At 38.7% G+C, this 21,738-nt stretch overlaps 1 protein-coding gene across 3 annotated transcripts in view; it reads left to right on the top strand.

The window, feature by feature from the left end:
* The window catches only part of CD109 (CD109 molecule), a 71,012-nt gene extending 54,112 nt beyond the window's left edge, over nt 1-16,900 (top strand). Inside the window, exons 30-34 of one of the 3 annotated variants that reach the window (XR_009418048.1) lie at nt 3,842-3,978; nt 8,034-8,190; nt 8,608-8,710; nt 11,020-12,635; nt 15,398-16,900. Coding sequence is in view for 2 of the 3 variants with exons in the window: in XM_059468056.1 (XP_059324039.1) it covers nt 3,842-3,978; nt 8,034-8,190; nt 8,608-8,710; nt 11,020-11,210 (588 nt within the window). In the remaining variant the exon portion in view is untranslated. Of the gene's footprint in view, nt 1-3,841; nt 3,979-8,033; nt 8,191-8,607; nt 8,711-11,019 lie in introns of all 3 variants that reach the window. The other 2 variants (XM_059468057.1, XM_059468056.1) reach the window with 2 other exon arrangements.
* The last annotated feature ends 4,838 nt before the right edge of the window (nt 16,901-21,738 follow it).

Raw genomic sequence — 21,738 nt, 5'->3', positions numbered from 1 at the left:
ATAATAAGGCACAGATCAATACAGAATAAGATTGCATTGCTGGTTATAAGAATTGTTTTCCTTTCATATCCATATTCATATTATTTTCCTTGAAGTAGAAAGCAACAAAAACTAAAAATAAGAGGTTATTACAGCTAGGTTCTCCAGCAATTTTTACAGTGTTCTGAAATAGCATGAAAAACAGTCAGACAATTCTGCAAACTACAAAAAGTAATAGACACTTAGCATCAACCAAAAGTCTGGGCATGGCAGAAAGTGGAAGGAGAAATACCATTTCAGAAAACAGTATTGGATCTAATGTGATATGGCCAGCAGTGGATCTCACTTTCCTGGTGCCCTCTCCATGGCAATTGGTTGTGACCACACAGGTGAAAGAGCCAGACCTTGGAAAAGTTAGCAGAAACACTAGTCTCTGAGCATGAGAGACTGATTTTATTGAAGTATAAACTTATACTTGATGATTATGTCACAAAACAAGAGTTCCTGCTGGGCTACTAGTCATACTTGAGAAAACTGATCCAAAGTCACCTTTAAATGTCTCCAAGTTTTTATACCAGGTCAGATTCTATCTCAAGTTCCATCCAATCTGTCCTTCACTTTAGTGTTCTAACGCATCTGGGGAGCAAAAAAAGCCTGGTGATAGTTGTAAATGTACTTTGGGATAAAACAACTTTCCAAAGAATTCTTCACACCTGCCTATCAGCAGTGAACAGCATCTGGAGATACACCTCATTCATTCACCACCAGTCTGCAAAACCCACAGTGCCATAAATCACAACCCATGATTATTAATTCCCAGAAGTACAAATGAAGTTACAGCAAAGTTCAAAAGTTTCAGAGGATAATTTAGATTCAGACTTGCAGGCCAAGATAGGAATGAAGATCTCAGCAGGACTGTGTTCACACATCTGTGGTTTCAGTGTGCCTGTGTGTGTGATTGTGTGGAATGTAACAAGGGGGGGCTCCAGAACAGTTAAGACTATTTAACCCTAATCATTGTTGAGAAATACTTCCTGATACTTATTCAGTTAATTTGTCAGGCGAGCTGATGAAAAACTTTTCAGCAAATTGTTTCTTGCTGGAAAACACTGATTTGTTGAAATTAATACCTTTTGTGAAAACACATTGGTTCCTATTACATTATTTCCAGCAGGAAAATTTCACGTTCAAGCTAGCATGTCTGGTGAAGACTGGGCAGAAGTCTTCCACTGAGAATAGCCAGTTGACTGTGGTGGAGCATTCCCTGGGGGTGTATAACACCAGGGTTTAAGTTCCTGGTTTGCTGCATTAACGTAGAAATGTGCTCACAAAGAACTGCTGTTCACGAACCAAGGCTAGATTACCTTGTTCATTTAGGTCACTGTGCTGTTGCCTCTTTTCCTGAAGCTTTGAGTCAGAGATGCTGTGACTTGATTCAGAATATTACACTTAACACCCTGGAGTAGTTCCTCCAAAACCTTGTGTTTGCTGAGATCAGTTCCTTCCTTCTGCTTCCTTTGGCAAGTCTGGTATTCTAAAAGAAAGAGCACTGAGGACATTGAATGAGATTTCTCTTTTTCCCAGACATAGGCTAGGTCTGGATCAGATTTAATAAATCAGATAGCATATGACATTGCAATCACATTTCTTCAGCTGGGTTTCATTGTCTTGGGCCCGTCAGAGTCTAGTGGTAAGAATCACAGTTCTGGGATTTGGCTTTCTCGCCAAATGTAGCGTGTCAAAACAGTAAGTCATTTAAGTATCACACAACACAAGATTAAATCCATTAATGGAAACTTCATGCTTTTCCAACAGAATGGATTCTTAGGAAAAAAAATTTTTTTGGTGAAATCTCACTGTCTGTGTGCAAGTTGGCAGTGCATTCTCTCCTGACCCTTCAGGATCTCATAAAATGTATTTATTTTGGATATTATGATTGTAAAGGCAGACATTTACTTACAGCTTTTTGGTCCTGGTGTCAATAAAGTTTTCTAGCTTGTCTCTCCATTGTAGGTATATCCCATTGTTGGTATATCCCATGCATGACCTAAGACACTTACTCTGCAAGAGGGAAGTGAAGATGGGTTAGGGTATTATGAAAGATGCTCTAGAGAAGGGAGTCAAAGAAGCAATCTTCCTTAGGAGGCCTGCTGAAAGTCTTGAAAGAAACATGTTTCTTCTGTGAGCTGGACTTGACACATGACTAAAGTAATTGGCATGGCCTGTGCCTTCTTGGAAGGAAGGAGAATGCCACTGAAATCTAGAACCAGCAACAAGGAGAGGGTAGACAGGCTCAAACAAGGGTGGGTATGGGCAAAGTGGATAGGTGAACAAGATCTCCTCAATCTCCTCATAAGGTATAGAGAGGGAATGAGGAAAAAACCTCAGAATTCCCTGTTACTCATTACTGGAAACAGTGACTGTTTTTTCCACTCAGTATATTTTTGCTGGACTTAGGCAGAGGACTGAATGTTATTTAGTGTGATGGTACTGAAATAGGTACATGATGAAATGCACACATATTTCTCCATTACCATTTGAATGGATGTTGAGTACTCAAAATGGACAGAAAATATTGGAGATGTTTTCATTGAATTCACGTGCTCAGTCAAGCTCATTTATGCTGCTAGTTGAAGAAGAAAAGGGATAGGCATTGATTAGAGGATTATAAATGTGCCATATTTTTAAAAGTATAGCACAATTGATAGTGTCAGCTACTATTTGAAGCATCACTCTCTTGCAGAACACTAGCTTTTAATTTTCTCTCCTTGGGCCTCTCACCAGAACTGGTTGCATTACACACAAGACTGGACCAGTTCTGCCTTTAGCTTTGGCAGTTGCCTTTTAAAACTGAAGAAATGCATTTGCTCATTTTGTTAATTTAATGTGAATTTCTGTATAAAAACCTCTGTCCCCAACGTGAGTGTGTATACAGAAGAAGGCTTTAATTAAACTCTGTGTTATGAAAATGTTTTCCTTCATTGTCATGAGGAATAGGAAAAGACAGTCAGACCATAACAGCAATAGCTGATTCCATGCAAATACTAGCTGATTGACCTGTTCAGTATGTGGTTTCAGAACTTCCTGCCTTGGCAGTAAATTCCCATTCATTAAGCTTTTTCTGGCAAAAGTTAAAACAGTTTTGTTTCTATGGTGACAGATTGTTGAGGCACTGCTTTTTGTGTGCCTTCAACTGGCAGGCTTTCTCGATTGGTTTCATCCTTGGTACTGCCTTCTCCTGGGGAGCAGTTGTGCATGATGAATCTTCACGGCTGCCCCATGGCTGTCCTGAGTGCTGCTGCAGAATTGGCTCTGCACTCTTACAGCATGCTAAATTCAGCAGTGTTGGGCAGGGCGATGGGAATTATGTGTAGAGATTGAAAGAAGGAGCATAATTTTTGTATTATGTAAAAAAGTGAGAGACATAGCAACAAAAGCAAAAATCAGAAATTAAAGATGATTCCCTCACTCATCCAGATAAAACACATAGTATGGTGAGGGGGTTCTTCTTTGCTTTTGGTAGAAAAATAAGCAGAAAGTGGCTAAAATAACTCCCCTTGCAAGACCCCAATATGCATTTTGCTTGGCTAGAGAAAAGGGAATGAAAAGTGGTTCTGGAAAATCACAGTCCTTCTACAATGGTTTCATGTAGCAAATGGAAAATTGTCAGTCCAAATTTGAAGGTATGACAGGGTCTTGTCCAAGTTATAGGTTAGCAAGTCAATTACAGGCTAGCAGGTCTGTGCAAACATGTGTTTTCTCATGTGAACACTCCTCTGGTGTTGTGGTGCTAGCAACTTGGTGTTTAAACCACACTGATTTGCTTTACATGTCACCTGATGTCTGTACTTGCAATCCACAGCTGAATGTTATGTACAACACAAAGCACACTGACCAGAGGCTCAGATCTGTCCAAAATCAAGAAGCCTTTGACTTGAATGTTGATGTAAAAGATGATAAAGATGATACAAACCACTTGACTTTGAATGTGTGCACAAGGTAGGTAAATCAGTTGGAGCTTCTCATACACGTTTGTATATACCAACTTTAGATTGCTTTAAATAAACTGAGTTATCCATTTGTTTGTATGAATTTACTCATGTCTGGGATATAAATGTATACCTGAAGAAGATAAAAATTACTTTGCACAAATGAAGTACCCTAAACGTTAGAGGAATGTGGAAGAGTTTGTGTGAAATACAAGAAAAAACTCAACAGTTTCTTTGGTGCAAGTGCTTTTGAGCTATAGGGATGTGTGTGGACAGACTTGAAAATTGGAGCAGTATCTCTGTATTCTAACTTGAGTAGCAAGCTGTGACAAGGGCCTATTACTCTTACCTTTCATGAAAACAATCCTTTGCTCTTGATAAAGAAGTAGATACTTTTTTTGTAAAGAGAGAAGTAAGTTCTAAAGTGCTGAAAACACCATGAAGTAATCATTCTTTTTTTCATCTCCATAATTAACTCACTCAGAATGATTTTGGCAGGAGTCAAAATCCATATTTACATAATAATAAATTCACATTGCCTTATTGTGCAACTATCTTTGCGGTCTTTAATTCACCAGTAGCAAGGAACTTGGTAATAGACTACAATACATTATTCTAGATTTTAAACAGGTGGAAAGTTTTCCACCCAGACTAATTCTGTTCTTTTTGCTGAATAAGGGAGAGGGGGCAGGAGGATATGTGCATCTGGGGTAATGTTTCTTATTCAGTAGTCAGCTACTAAAAACTGAGCTGAGCCTGCTCAAGTATCATCTCATGGACCACAGGACAGCCACCTGGTGTTACCTGGATAGAATTTACATCACATGTGAATAGGTGACTTTGAACTGAGTATTCCTAGATCAGCCAGTCAATCAAGTTATTTCTTTGGCTGCTTTGGGCCTCCATTTTGCTTGCTGTGGAAGTGTTCATACACATATTTAAAAGGTATATTTGAAGGTGTTTGTTTTCTGGCAGTTTCTCCAGTATGCATTTGTAATTAGAGACCTCTGCATATTTCATATGAAACCCTATAGGACATTTTATTTCTCTCTATGTATATGTATTTATGGTTTTTGTCTTCTATCTTTTATAATCCACAATAATGTTGTTGAGATGACTGCATTTGTTGTATTTAAGGATTTCATCCGTTTGTGAATACTTCCTCTAGAAACAGTTTTTTTCTTGTGGCATTATGCATATTAGATATGTAACATCTTGTTACATTCCTTGTAAATGCAAGATTTGCAAAGTACCACCTGATCCACCATGATTCCTCTTACATGCCTTTCATACACACCCTCTTTTTGCTATTTCTTTAAACTTTGTACTCCGTATGCCTTGAACTATTCTTGTGCTCTGCCTTCCACAAGGGAGCTGTGACTGGAGATGAGCCTCTAGGTGACACCAGCATACAAATAATCAGCTATAGAGAATATTATTTCAGTTCAGAGCATTGATTTAATTTGGGAAATCGCCAGCAGGCATAAAGCCAGAGCTCTGTTTTTATATGTTTCTAGTATCCAGTTCAGTGACACAGATGGTGGGCAGAGACGCTAGAATACATGAGAGCTCTTGAAACAGAACGGGCTTGTTATCTTTTAAAGTTTTCTCTGAAGTGTCAACAGCATTCTAAAGTCTAGCACAACCTCCTGACATGTAAAGGGTTTACATGCTGGGTTTGGGGTAAGTAGTTTTTGGGCAACTCTCTAGCTAAGACCTTTCACTTAAAATACAGAGAAGAAGTGCTCCATCTCTCTGGGGATGTTCTAGGGTGGTGATGCTTTAATTGCCAAGTGTTCAAAGAAGAGGGGGAAATCTAGTGACATTGAAAAGCAGCCTCAAGAGATTACTTGGAGCATTTTGATAGTTCCAACATCAGTTCCATCAACTCTTATTGTGAGAAGTGGACTGGTACTTTGAGGAAGTCTGTTTAAATTGCTTAGGCTACGGCTTCATCTCTGATTGCTGAGCTTCATAGACTAGTCATCTTCCTCTTCTTTTCCCTATAAATTGTATATTATACATGCCTTATCGATATTCCTAAATTAGTTTAAAGTTGCCTACTTAGGATCTTTATAACATGATCTGGCTTTCTAGTTGAGAAACCAATACAAAAAGGCAGTTGAAATCTCAACGCATGGGTGTATATAGTCTAGCTGTGGGTATGCATCTATGGGCATACATAGTTAGGTACTGAAGGCTTCAACTTCACAATTTTTTTTCTTTAATCTGGAGAATATCCACCTTCTCTCAGCAAGCTTGATAGGGGTTGGTCTTCTTAACTGGTATTATTTATGACACTCGAGCAGATGATGTCTCATTCAAATTGAAGTGGTTCTTGGTTAGAGGAGCTAAAACACCCTCTCTGGGAGGCAAATACCCAGGACTACTAGTTTTTTTAAAGTCTCATTGCCTGCATACCTTTTCCAGGCATGAGAAACTGATCACTGATGGTTCAATTTACACTCTCATTTCTGCTTTCTGCCTACATTAGCTTGGTTTTGTTTTCTCTTTGTATCTTCTGTGAGGGGGTCTCACCCTGATCTCATATTGCTGAAGAGCTGAAACATAAAGTTCAACTGAAAATATTACCCGTTTTCCTCAGGTCCAAGTTTCAAGTCTGTCCTTCTCTTACTGATCATTCTTGCATGATGATTCTTTTCCCTTTTTTTAAGAGACCATGGAGTTGAAGAGATGGTACCACAATCCACCTCCAAGGCTGCCTCTCTTCCTTTTTTTGAGAGGCAGATCCTCATAAATTCTAGGGATATATCTAATTCACTCCTTGACAGTACCAAGACAGTTTGGTTACCTGTTGGTGTTTTAGTAGCGCCCCAGGCTGGCTAGACAGCTTGGATATTTTATTCTCCTCTTATTGGTAATTATGCAGAAATAATTACATCCAGTTCCAATTCAATTATTTATTTTCAATAGCAGCTACTTTGGCACAGCACATCATCAAACAGATGGTTTCAGTTGTTTCTAATCTTGTGAGCCAACTGAAGTCAGCAGTTGCGCTGTAGTTCTTTCAAAGTTGTATCTGCCTTGAATCAGCTAGGCTTAACAGCATTGCTTTGAAAGCAACTCTTCCCTTTTATTTTTTTTTTTTAACTACCCAGCTCTACAAAGAAATAGTTTAATTACTTTCAATACTGCCAGGCTTTCAAAATGAGGATTGGAGACACTTTTATTTTAGTGGGACAATAATCATTTATCTTCTGTTCTAAGGCCCGCGAAACTCTTCTGCTACCCACTTTATTTAAAGCAGTAGAATCTTTTGCAGGTCATTTAGGTGACACTTGTAGCACAGAGCACCATAAATACATTTTGATACATCTGTTATGCACCATAGTGTGCAAGACTTGCTCAATAGAGCAAACTCCAGCATCTGGTTTTTACACTGGAAGAAGATATAATAGTAAGCATTATTTAGGAAAAAAAAAGGGACTCAACTTATTAAATCTTCTTCCAAATGTGGATTAATAACATGGCTATGCATTCTAAAACTGAAACTTTGTGAAATAATTTGGTGATGACTTTGTTAATGGTACCATCAGTCTCTGTAAAGGAAATATGAAAAGGTCTGGGAGACTTCTTTGGTGTACACACATGTATCTTGGCCTCCAAAATGAATAAAAGCAAACCAATGCATCCATAAGAGGAAATACATATATTTCAGTACAGGAATTCCTACAGCAGTTTCTTAATTGCTTCTTTTGAAACGTGTTTAATTGCAATGGTTTCTGCATATTTGTAAGATAAAGCTGTACTAATAGGAATTGAAAGTTCCTCATGGTGTCAGTGTAGTCTCTCACATGATTTATGTATTGCAGTTTCTCAGTTCTAAACCAGCTTTTGCATATGTGTCTAAAATTAGCTGGAAAAATAATTGGGAAATTACTTTTTAGCTCTTTATTGTTAGACATTTCTTGTCAGTATTTTGTTCCATTTCTTTCCCAAGTATTAAGCATTATTACTTCATTAGTTGGTACTTAAAGATCGAATGTTTTCTTTGCAGAGTGGGCTACTGTATTTCTACTAAAAGTTTCTCTGTGTTTTGAAAAGGTACTTTGGCTCTGGCTCCGCTCCCAGTAGTGGTATGGTCCTCATGGAGGTTGGCTTACTCAGTGGTTTCTCTGTGTCACCAGATTTTGTTCCATTAGACAGTACAGTTAAGAAGACTGAAAAGGATAATGGAAAAGTCAACCTATACTTCGACTCTGTAAGTTGGAAATAACAAAGAAATGTGTTTGTGGTGATTTTCATCTTGACTCTGGCATTGTTAGGCTTAAATATGGAATGACATTATGATTGTGTTCTTCGGGGAAAATCAACATCTGCTATTTACATGGAATTAATAGTTCTTCTCGTTTTGAGTGAGACTGATTGGATAGGTGCAACTCAATTGTATTTGTAAGGACTTTCTAAATCAGACCTCTTAAAAATCACACATAAGAAGGCAGACATTTAATGAAGTCTTTAATTTGACCAAAATGACTGCAATTGAGATAATCATCTTTATATATATCCTGACTCTTAAGCCTTTAGAAATGGACTACCACTGAGCTAAAAGTCCTTAGCTCCTTCATGAAGCCACCATCCCTAGGGTTCTCAGGATGTTTCTCTTCTGTTTTCCTAGCTAAATGAAACACAGGTTTGTGTGGATATTCCAGCTGTGAGAGACTTCAAGGTGGCAAATATCCAAGATGCTTCAGTGACTGTACTGGATTACTATGAACCTAGTAAGTGACAGTCATTTCAAATTTAATAATTCAGAAGTTTAAAAGGAAGTTTCTTCTTGTAGGAATAGGAGTAATTTTAGTGAAGAAAAAGCTACTTTGAACTGTGGTCTTTTTGGACATTTACATGCCCAATTTTCTAACAAGTAATAGTGTTTTCACATATCTACTGTCCTAATGGGTTGATTCCTCAACTGTTGCAAATTGTTTGGCCCAGTATGTTCCCAAAACTATCAAAATGAAGCAGGAGCTTCACTGTGATTCACTTACCAAGTTAATAATACCTCTCCAGTAGCTTTGCCATCTGTTTCTTACTTAAACTAAGAGTCCTTCTTGGGAGAAAATGCCAGTGTTTTGACTTCTGTTGTTGCCTAAAAAAGGTGTACATTGAAAAAGGAGTTTTAAAGGGCTTTGGGTTGGTTTGCATGTTTGTTTGTATTTTTGGGGGTTTTTTTGTTTGTTTTTTGTTTGTTGTTGTTGTGTATGAGTGTATTATATGTATTATATAGTATGTGTTGTGTAGAGTGTGTTTTAGAGATGGGCAACAATTTACAAAGGCTTTTTTTCAGAATTAAAAGCAAGAAAAAAGTTACAGGCTACTGGAGAAGATACTAGGTTTTCACTACATGAACCCCTTGGTACATTATTAAAGATTTGGGCTTGGTTTGAGATAAGGCATAAAGAAGTTGTATAGGCAATTTTTTCATGCTTTTTTTAGCTCAATGCAAAAGACAACCAGATACGATGTGTGCTACTTCAGCTAGATGAAGATCACATTTATTCTATATAGGCTGAAATTATTGTTCACTCACAGAATTTTAAGGTAAAATAGGAAATTAATGGTTATAAGTACACTGCCCATTAATTAGAGCATGTTTAAGGGCTAGAAGCTTAAAAAAATTACAGCAAGTTTTATTTGAGAGAAACACTTAAGCCCTAGAATTAGAAGCTGAAATGAATTTTGAGTTCCTAGGAGAAGAGCTCAGGATCTAATCTTTCATAAGAATGCTATTAGATAGAATAATAAATATGTTTGTTGCAAAGTTACAGGTAAATGCACATGTAAATATTTTTATATTAATAAATTTAGTTCATAAATTCTCAGTTAGCAAACTAATATTAAGAACCAAAATTTATATTATGAAATCAGAGCTGTAATTTCTTTAATTTCAAGATAATGATTTGTGGAAATATTATTTTACAGGACACCATTCCTATCAATATATAGCAAAGATATATCATTGATCAATAGATATATATATATATGCCATGATTGAGTTCTTTTGGGAGAATTCTTTCCAGTCTAATAGAGGAATGTGATTTTATTTTAAATTATTATTTTCCATCACTGTTTTAGTTGGTGACCCAAGCAGCAGGGATATATTTTATGTGATGATGACAGATTCATGTCATATTCAGATCTAGGAAATGCTCTGGAATTTATTAATAAATGTGATTTTGTTGTGGCAGATAGTACAATTGACATATGTGCAAGAGCTGGCTTGGATGTCAGTACAGCAGTATTCTCTTACCTGACATTTTATAACTAGCTGGGTGTCACTGTTTGGTAAAGATTTTGGCCCATAAAATTACATGTTTTTTAAATATCCTGAGGCTTGTAATAAAAATTAATATAATTTCAGGTAAAAAATGCTGCTACTAAAAAAAAAAAAAGAGGTTGCAAAGTCTCTAGTTGGAAGGACAAAAAAAGGAAAAAAACCCCACTATGAGGAAGAAACTTTGCAAAAGCTTGTTCTGTGAGCCATTACCATGTATTGATGTTTCTGAAATGAAATGATTGAATGAATGATTTCTAGTCTGGCTCTGTAGCAATCCTTAAGGGAACGGGAGAGTAAAATACAAGAGCAGGACCTAGGTTAGGTAAGCAGTCCCAGATTCAGGAGGTTGGAGCTCCCATACATGATAGTGAGAGAAAGCATCAGTTAGAAAAGACCAGGCTCTTAAATATGATAGCCAGCAGCTTGCCAGGTAAAGCATCTGAGTTCCTTTGTCATGTAGGTAGGGACAAAATTCCTTTCAAAATGTTTGTCCAAGGTTTGTGAACAGATTGTGTCTAACAGTTGAGATTGAGTCTATGAAAGTGTGCCTTTCACCAGGTGTTGGCCTGAATATATTGAGATGTTCTGGGTGAAGAAAAATGGGGCTTAAGTATCTGGGAAGTGTTTTGCAGTGTATGATGAGCTCTATGTCAGAGTTGAGTGCATCCTTTAAAAATTATTTCTTTTTGAAGCTGGGTTCTTGGTGAATTTCCAGAAGTTCATTAACTGATGTTAATTAACCTTTCTGAACAGGAAGAAGAGCAGTGAGAAGCTATAATTCAGAAGTAATGCAAAGTATAACCTCTTGTGACTTCTGTGAAAGTGATTGCCACCTTTGCCACAGAGATGGTTCTGCAGCCTTGCTTCAGCACTCTTCATTGGCCTCCTTGTTCTGTGTACTCTTTGTCCTTCATGTAAACTGGCTGTGCAGTTGGGTGCTGTAAAAGGAAACAGATTATGTTTCACATCTAAGGTTTCCATAAATTATCCAAAGAAAATTTTAGGTTCAGATACCAGCCTGTCTTTAGTGATTACCATGACCAAACTCCTGCTGTGTTCAGGGAGAGCTGGGCTGGCCCATATGGTAAATTTCTGGCTGTGCCAGAAAACTTCTAAAAGTGTCTGCTGGAAAAGCTTTCCAAATGTTAGTTTCATATTGAATTTATTTTCTGAAGAAGCACAGAGTTACTGAGAAAGCAGTGTGATAAAAAGTAAGCTTAGCTCCATATTCCCACTTTGTTTTTACCCCAGCTTCCAACTGTGCTTATTTTTTAGGGATGTTAGTTTACCATGCTTTTCCAAAGCACTGTCTGCTTCTCCATTAGGGTGTTGATAAGCAATGATAGGAGCTTGATATCAGAACACAATTTGTTCTGTTCTGAAGATGTGACACTCAACTTTAATACTGAATTTCTCTGTGTGCTCTCATGGGGAATAATATGGAAAAAAAAAAGGAGCTGGCTTCAGAGCAGATCCAAGAGCCAAAAGTACTGCATTTACAAACTGCTGAATGCTCCAGAAAGCTGTCAGTCTTTTTCTTTTTTTTTTTTGAATCATTACAGAGCAGGTAGGTGGATTTTTTTTGTCAATTCATAAGCTAATAATGCTTGAAAATAACACCTCAGGATGTTCTAATGCATTTTACTCTGAAAAGCTTTTTACTGTAAACATGTCAAAGATAAAGTCTGTTTATCAGACTTCATTTTTACAGGGTTATTCAGAAATAAATGCAATTTCTTTCCATGTGAGAATGCTGGTGTCAGCTGGCATATATCTATGGCCAGATGAAGGAAGTTTGCTTTGAACCTGTTCTGGTTTTTTTGATGTCTCCTAGAAGTGTCTCCGGGGCATCATTTGCGCTTTCAGCGTCACCTTGTCAACAGCTCAGGTGGCATAGCCCAAACAGTTGTTTACTGCTCTCAGTGCCATGTGAGTTGGTGGCCCTGGTGCCATCTGTGCCCCTGTTGCTGGTGGTGGGAGAGGCTTTTAGGAGGCATGGGCTGCATATGCACTCACTCCAGCCAAACAATTCACATGCTTCCTTTACTTTAACCACATCCATGTGTGCTCAAGTGCTCTGCTGAAGTGGAATGAAGGAAAGTGATGGTGAAAAGTAGCAGGCACTTCTGCACCCAAACCTGCCCTTTGCACATGGGGAGAATTACAGATCTCTGTGAGTGTGGAAATGTGTGAGCTTGGGAGCTTGTTGCTCCTGAGTGTATGAATGCCTTTGCTGTCTGGCAGCCAGTCTGTCCTTCTTGTACACTACCTGTAACATCTAATGCTTATTTCTTTTTGATAAGGCAGCCAAGCTGTTACACTCCTAGTTACTGAAATGAAGTTAATAGCTGTCATGCTGACTAAGAGAGGTAGAAATTTTAATTTTTATTGATTCCCTTTCTTTCATACCTTTTTTAGACGGAGTGTGTTTTTGTGCACATGTAATAATATGGCAGTCACTTTCCTTGAGCAATTTCTAATTTTTATTCCATTTTTTCTACTGCTTAAAATGTATATTTTTGTATTTATGCTCATCTATAATGTTGTTCACAAAGGAAATTTTGCATTTTAGCATGGGAAGAGGCCTGAGCTTCCTTGACTGGGGGTGCCTTCTATTACCAATGTATATGTTTTCACTGCAGAACTAGTTTAGATGGGGTTATTTGTTTTACTTCACCTGTTTTTGGAATTTACAATGTTTTTCACAAATTTGGGGTTCTGTCCTATTTCTTAGGTAGAGCTTAGTCCTGCTACTTCATGGTCTTTCATGCTTTTCACTTGTCCTTGGTGTGTTTTGGATTTAGCCTTTTGAGTAGTTAATTAGTGCCTGAGCAGAGTGTGTGTGCTGCTCTGACCCACATGAAGTAATATATTTATTGAAGGCAAACACACTGCTTAGTCAGCTGGATGCAGGATCTTACCCCTGTAAGCCATTCACTTGGTTACATGGGTCCAAGGCTAAGAGAAATGAAGATACAGAATTAAACACAACTCTACATCTCAAATCCTTTATTCATTTATGGGAGCCTAAATCTGACTGTGCCAAGTTTGTAAGATCTGGAAAAAATTCTCATCTAAACTGGGATGTGTTTTTTTGTGGGTTTGATTTGTGACCTATGATTGTTGGTCTTCTCTTGTCTTTGAGAACAGCAGACTTGTCATTTGTCTCCTTTTAATATAATTTCAAAAACCTAAAGCTCACATACTTCCAGGTTTTACTACGTGCAGAGCTTCTAATAGGGACATTGGTACCTGATTAATGATAGGATAAAGGGGCTTATTTTCTAGACAAGATGTACTGGAGATAAATTGCTCTTTTGCAGTAGATAGTAGGAATAAATTAGTTCTGTTTTGCATGCAGTCCAATCTTCCTGAAAATCCTCCAAGAAAAACAGATTTAAACTGCTTAGCTGAGTTTTGGACAGTGCAGCTTTTACTAGTATTCCCTTACATTTGTTTTTCAGACAAACAACACATGTTTTTAAATGACTTTTGGCTGCCTTGCACACTATATTAAGAATCATCAGTCATGATGTATCATGTCAGGGAAATTGTTGGAGTCAGTGAATAAACATCCTCTTTTATTTTACTTTATTCTATACGGAAGGCATTTTATTGCAGGCATCCAAATCTGCATCTGTATCAAGCTATTTTAAAGAAACCATGTACATTGTGTGACTGTAAACAAATGTTTACACTAGGTGGCCTTTTACATTCCTGCATCAGTGCCTTCAGTCACTTTGCAGTAGTGACTTTGAATGAGTTGCAGAGAATAAAATTTGTACTGTGGTGGCAGTGAATGGAATATTATTTGGCACAGTGACTTTTTTCTTTGTTTTCCTCATTGTTGTATGGGAACCTTTACACAAATGTTCAGCATATATATTATCCCCATTGCTCTATGACACCCATTTTGGATGTTAGGGGGGCCGTGCTCCCACTGAAGTTAACAGGAAATCTTGTAGTAAAAAGGCTTTTGGAGCTCTTTAGCAATAAGGTCTACAGGGTTTTAAGGAGTGATGCTAAAAACAGTAATGAACAGGTATTTTGTGATGGCATCTTCATGTTGTGTTGTCTGAGCATTTCTGGTGTTCATTGAAATCTGAGTGTATGCTGGTATTTCCCATGCCCTTTTCAGCCACAGGGTGTCAATGGACATGGTCTGTCTAGGGCTCTTAATATGCTATTCAATCAGTAGGAGATACTTATTTAGGATTGAGTCTGTGATGTATTTTAAAGGTGTTCCCCCTGAATTCTGCCTCTGCTGTCATCCATGATCTTAGCTGAGGGTTTCTCTGCAGGTTTTGATATGGGTGTCATTTAGAGATCTTCTGTACTAAATGCTGTAGTACAGAACAGGGAATGACTGCTGCTTAACAGGTTTAGAGCACCTCAGAATCTGCAGGCTGGGCCAGTTTGGTTCCCAGCATGGCACCACCATAGAATTGTTTATGTTGGGAAAGACCTTTAAAATTATTGGGTCCAACCATTAAGCCAGCTTTGCCAAGTCTGCCACTAAGTCATGTTTCCAAGTGCTACATCTACACTCGTTCTAAATACCCCCAGGGATAGTGACACCACTTCTTCCATTGGCAGCCTGTTCTGATGCTTAACAGTGAAGAAATTTTTCCCAATATCCAATCTAGACCTCCCCTGGCACAGCTTGTATCAAACAGAAGCAGTGTGGGTATTCCCAATTAGCTTCCATACCACATGCTCCTGTTCACTTCACAAGCAGGAGTTTGTGGCTTGTGCACATCAGCAGCACAGGATGAAAGGGGGAGGTGGCCAGACAGGTGCAGGAGAAACAGGAGAGGCAGATCCATAGAATCATAGAATGTGAAGCGGTTGGACTGGACCATAAGATCATCTTGTTCCAGCTCCTCTGCTGTAGGTAGGGACACCTCCCACTGGAGCAGGTTTCTCAAGGCCTTACCCAGCCTGGCTTTGAGCACTGCCAAGGTTGGGGCATCCACCACCTCCCTGGGCAACCTGTTTCAATGTCTCACTGCCCTCAAATTAAAAAACTCCCTAATATCTAGTCTAAGTTTCCCTTCTTTCAGTTGGAGCTCACTAGTCCTTGTCCTGTTAGTACAGCTCCTGACAGAGTCCCTTTCTGGCTTCCCTGCAGGCCCCCTCCAGACACTGGAAGGTTGCTGTGAGGTCTCCACACAACCTTCTCTTCTCCAGGTGAACAATCCTGACTTTCCCAGCCTGTCTTCACAGGGGAATCTACCCTGGAGAAGTGCTTCAGTCCTCTTGTCAGCCTCATGGCCTTCCTCTGAACTTGCTCCTACACTTCCATGTCCTTCTTAAATTACAGGCCTCTCTTTTGCCTTGAAAGTCACTGTTGAAAGTCAAACCTAAAATACAAAATTTGGTTTTATTCAGTTATCAAAATATTATCCTAGCAATATTTCTCTGAGTGTGTATTGTTCAAGTTGGTATGAATATTGACAACATTTGGTTTTAGCTGAATCCTGCAGAAAGCAGATGCATATACGTAGCTGTTGTAGGCTGCAGTGTTCTGCAGTGTGTAACGTATGTGCATAAACACAAGATCTGCACAGTGCCCAAACCAACAATGCTGTGTAATGTTCTATTTTTAGGAAAGAATATATATTAGAAAGCAGCTAGTGCCTAATGGCATAATTTTTCTGTCTGAAACACTAAGAAAGAGGATTCAATTTTAATTCTAATGACTAACATTATTTTGTTATAACATTTCTTCTTCTACCATTAGTTCTTATGCAGTGAACCAAGTCTATATGATCTGAAGATTTTGAAATTAGGTGCTTAATTTATCTATAAAATGTAACAGCAGTTGTTTCCTTTTCCCCATATCAAAATATTTCATTTTGTTTCTTGTTAATGTATTTCTTTGTGCCAAATGGAAATGCCATTGCTCTATTGCTATTCTATGCAATGAAATAAAGACTGATAGTATGCTGTATGAGATTAATCTAATGATTATTTTCCTATAGATAGCTTGTTTTCAGATAGGTGTGAGCATTAATGCCTTATGTACTGCATTTGAGTCACCAGTACTCCAGTTTAAGGTTTATCTTTGAATTCAAATAATTTGCTGTATTTCTTAGTAGCTACCCAAAAACTTCATCAGCATTGCTAATATCTTATAATATTATAATATGACCTGGGTTTTTTTGTTGCGGTTTTTAGTTTTCTTAGGTTGTATGTGATATTAAATACAAAGAAGAAAATCAAAATATGCTGGCTCAGTGGAAGTATATAAGTAGGTATAATATTCTACTGACTGACACATCTTTTCTTTTTCCGTATCAGGCCTTAAATAATTTGAACTAAAATTCTTCACTGCCTTGAGACATAGGCAGATACCCAATTTGATCTAAGTTAGGATCATCATTCAGATTTCCACTTTTGATCAAATCAGGAATCATAGAAAAAGAATGTTTTTATGAGCTGTTTTGAGCAAACAGAGGTGAACTAACATGCCAAATATGCAAATAGCTTTTCTCTTTTCAAGTAATAAAGCAAATGTTAAGGAACTAGACTGTTTCAAGGGACTTTGGAAGATTGTCATTAGTTTATTTTTCTTCAAATAAAGTTTGCAATGGCTATTTTTAAATGCTATTAAAGATGACTTTTAATAATATATGTCTAATGCTTGCTTGTTTAACAATACAGCTACTTGTAGTAGATCAGTTTCTTTACATTGCTGACCACTACCCATCCTCAGCACTTTTTAGAGGTTTCTTCATTTGTGTTTTAAAGCTCAGAATTTAATAATATAAATAAAATTAAAAAAAATTATTACAACAGTGGCTTCCCTGGTTAGGCTGTAAACAGTCACCTCAATTTAAAAGTCTACTATTTTGTTCAACATGAAGTTATTGCAAAGTTTGCTGGTGTCTGTAAAAGAGGTAGCATAAATAGTCTTATGTGATGAGCTCAGTTCAGGTAAGCCCCTTGTGGTCATGGAGAACATGAGGAACTGTACTGTTGTGTGAAAAGGAGAAAATCATTGGGATACAGAGCTAATTGCTGAAGTGGAAGTAAAAGAGCACCAAGAAATTTTTTTGCCAAATTATTTTATACAAACATAATTGAATTGATGTGCAGATTTCTTTTTTCAGGTGACCTGCTATTTTAACTGCCATTTTTCATGATTTAGAAGTTTGTCTCCATGACACTGTCTTTTCCTAATTTTCCTCATAATTCTCTTGCTGTTCCTCCTGCCTGCCCTTGACAGAGCTTCCTGGCCCATTTCAACTCTGAGGTCAGGATCTGCTCAGCCTCCCTTACTCTTTTGCCCTAACCACCTCTGCTATAAGTTCAGTGTCCATTTCTGTACTGATGTGTCACAGTTCTACCCTTTCCTTCAGAGCCTTTATGACCTGTCCAGACTAAAATCTTCTCTGTTCTCATGGAGAAGTAGCTATCAGCTCAAACTCAGAATGAGTAAAAACCACTTTGACTTGTCAGCGCAGATTTATGAAACTGAAATAATCTTTAACCAACCTAATAGCTTTCTGTGGTACGAGAATTGGTTGTATGCATGAGGATGAACAGTGCACAGACTTTATTAAGGCTTTCTCTCATAATTTTTTTTCTGTTTCAATATTGATAGTAGTCCTAAAAAAAGCAAATTTGGAACATGAGATATTCTGATGATAGACCAGTCTCTAGAAAAGTGGTTTTGGAGCAAGCTAAATGTAGAATGGTAAAATGTAGAAGCAGCCAGAGCTTAAGTGTAAATATTTGTGCAGACATACATACCATCCCTTCCTACACAAGAAGTGTTGGGCAGATGCACATGTAAGTAGTGCATGAGTGCTGATTCACCTTTCTCCTGCCCCTGGACACCTTTAAAAGAGCTGTGAGCCCCTGCTGAGGATGTGCTCGTGGTGGTGCTGATGCTCAAGCTGCAGTACCCTGCTCCTTGTGCTGTGCTAGCACACACGCACCTGTCCTGCCCTAGCTGGGTGTTCATGTCCTGACACCAGCCACGATCCTGGGCACGGCTACTTAGCTAAGTGAGGATTTTAATATGTCTGAAGCAAAGAATGAGAAATTATATCCCTAATAAAGAGGAATAAAATGACATAAGAGAGAGCTTCTTGATCTGATTCTCAACTGCTGCCTACCAGGGAGACTGTATGGATTTTCCTGGGGATTCTTCTGGCTCACACTGATGGAAAGAGAGGACTGAGCTGATGGATACTTTAGGTAAGTGGATAGACATTTTGTTATTTTTTTTTTAGACAGGAATGCTCACTTAAAATGCTGGATCAAGTGGCAAAGATAGCAATATAAACACATATGGAAATAATGTACTAAGAAAGCTCTGTGGTTTCATATGCAGAAGAAGATAGAAGCCAACTCTAGCTCAGTGGGCAGCTAATTAAGCCAGAGGTCTCTCTGTACATTGTATTCTAAGTTCAGTGCAAGAGCATGTATCAGCAAGATGCTATGTGATTTTTCCCTTATAGTTCGCACTTTGATTTCAGGAATGAACTATGCAAAATCCCCATCATGATTATTTAAAGATGGGGTGGCTGGATGTTAGATGAGTGTCAGTGTGACAAATATGTCTTGTTTGTGTAGAAGATCATTGTCCTTGATCGGTTGTTCACATGTAGTTTAGGTCTCATTTTTCTGTTTCTGATTTTAATTGAATCTTAGAATAATAAAAACACAAATGCTTTTACTGTTCAACAACATGAAGTTTTATTGAGACAGTTGTATGGAGTGATTTTGCCATTGCTTGCTCCACTTAAGATTGAATGCTACAGCTTTCATGGTTCCTTTCTCAACTCCATCCACCATTTTTCCAATACACAGAGACCAACCACAGTTTAAAAGACTTTTATTACAGGATACAGGAGAAGCAAAAAAAAGGTGTGAATTCTTTGTGAGGAAGTACAGCGTGTGGTCTCAAAGTATCTCATACTCATACCAAAGGAGTATGAGACTCCACATTATACAGAAAACAAAGCCTGGTGTGATCAACACAGCTCTGCCTCAGCTGCTTCTCTGGTTTCATTAGTTTTCCATTCATCCATAATGACTTTATTCTCCTGCTTTTGCCAGAAATAGAGCTGGGATAATGCTGCACAAGGTCATACACAGGAACACTCTCTAAAGCAATCCTAAACTTCAAGTCCCTCTAGATTAGCACATTTCACCTGGCAACCAGTGGGGCACATCTGGCTTGCAGGAGGTTTGAACATGGCATTTTCCTTGGAGGTGATGGAAAACAAGTTATGCGGACTGCAGGCAGAGCTGAGCAGCGGCAGGCAGGAGGTGACAAGGAGAGGGGCAGAACAAAGGCGGCTGCCTGGAGCAGGAACTGCCTGGAGCAGGAACTGCCTGGCAGAGAGCGCTTGTTTGCACAGGCTCACCCAGTGCCCAGGCACGAGAGGGGCTGTGTCCCACCTGGGGAGGCAGCCAGCCTCTGTGCCTGGTCTCTGGCCAAAACATACCTTTGGCAATGGGGTGTGAGTCTGTCTGAGACATGAGAAATCTGGCTGTGTGGAAAGAGGAAAGAAAGAGTGGGAGAAGGAGCAGAACTTTATTGCGGTTAGAGTTGGACTGTTAGTGCTAGATCAATATATAGATCAGTACTCTGTGCTAGAGGCAGCAAAACTGACTCTCCAAGCTGACATCTGGTTTCACAGGTCACAAAACACTCCTATGTGTATTCAAGTTGCATTTTCTTGGCCTGAACACAAACCTCTTGCTCCATGTCCCTTGTAGTGTGGATGGCTCTGTGAGGGATGTTCAGGAACAGAACGTGCTGCTGCAAACAACCAGTGAGAGTCAACAATGACAGGCTGAGGTACAAAAAAGCAAAGAGCAGAGTGTGATATATAAACAAGAGTATACTTGGGAGACGTATGGTGCCCTTCCAAGCTACTGGCCATGCTTTGCTGAAGTCTGTGACATGAAACCAGTGCTCTGATTGTGGGGCTCCTGTGGGCAGAGATCAAGAATTTTTTAGGAAGCTCAGCCACCATGGGAAGATTGAATGAATTGGAGTCCCTTGAAACTCCAGGAGGTAGGAGTGTGGTTAAGACATTTCTCTCTCAGCTATGTCTAGCTATTTCAAAATCCTGTGAACATTCAGGAGAGTAATTATTCCACTGTGACCATAAGAGTTAAGATTAGAACCAGGTGAATACATTGCAAAAAGAAAGTTTTAGTTTAAACAGCTGGGAGAACCTTTTTAACAGGAGAAACAAACTGTTGGGCAGGCTGCTGTGGGAGACAGCCTTCTTCTTTCTTCAGAAAGAAGAGCAAGTTGGAAGAGCAACACCTTCTAAAAACGACCCAGTTCTGTGTGAGACTGTCTAGGTGGTGGAGATGGAATAAGTAATATCTTGATGTCCTTCCCAGAGCTGTTTTCTTTTGAGCTGCTGTCTGCAAGCTCTGCTGCTATCACACAGAATTGCCAGTTTTTACAAGATACCTACTGAAATGCATGAAGTGTAACTTTCTGCTGATGCTAAGGGAAGTGCTGAAAAACTGCTTTGAATTTACTGGAGTTGTAGTGGAGTTACAAGGTGATTATGAAAATCTAGGCCATAATTAGCTTCAAAAGTCATTGCTAATTCTTAAGAGCAAGGTAGGACTGCCTGGACATTTGATTTATAATAGGGTTCACAGTATGTGCAGAATGAAAGTGATTCTTGAAAAGGCTTCATCAGAAAGTAGAAGATCAAGCGTCCTGTAAGAAGAGTTATCAGATACACTGATCTGAATTTTGGAGGCTTTCAGGGGTTGTCTAGAAACAAGTAATTGTGACCCTGCAACCTAACTACAGATTGGAGCCTGCAACAGCAGAACAGCTGTTTTCTCAGGCTGTTCCTAAGGCCAAATAATATCTTAGGTTTTATAGGTTTCAATGCCCAGCTCCTCATCATTATAAAAAGATTTAAATGTTGTGTTTGTGACTGTGGTGGTTGCAGCTGTGATGTTGGATTACAACTTTCAGATTCAATGTACAGACTGTACCTGGGGAGTGTTTTCATTAGTGGCTAATTTTGTGCCAAGATTTGTCCTCCATATCATATTTCTGCTGAAATTTCTTACTTATTCACCATTTTCCTTCCCAAAGATAAAATGAAAATGCTGGAGGTAACAAAACTGGAAAAATTCTACCAGGTTAAGTGTGTGCTGAAGGCAGGCTGGTTAGGCAGGTCTACACCTAGTGCCTTTGAAATACATCTATAATGAGGCTGGCGTGGTCCCAGTCATTCCTATTATTATATTTCTTGCTGTACTTAGAGTTCTGCTGCATTTTAAGTGCAGTGACTGACTGTGCAAGGGCCTTGGGAGTCCAGGACCATAGAAAACCCCAAGAGTCAGGGCCCTTCTAGGGTGTCTCACCCATAGGAGTCCTCATGAACTTTTAGTGATTATCTCTGCTCTTGCTGTTCCCTGGTACCAAGGTTCTGTGGAAAACAAAGTCTTCTTATTTAAGCCACCAAA

Source organism: Ammospiza nelsoni, chromosome 3 (genome assembly GCF_027579445.1).
Source record: "Ammospiza nelsoni isolate bAmmNel1 chromosome 3, bAmmNel1.pri, whole genome shotgun sequence".
In the NCBI taxonomy this organism is placed as follows: domain Eukaryota; kingdom Metazoa; phylum Chordata; class Aves; order Passeriformes; family Passerellidae; genus Ammospiza; species Ammospiza nelsoni.
The sequence above is the reverse complement of the archived record's forward strand: the minus strand, read 5'-3'. Positions and strand labels throughout refer to the sequence as shown.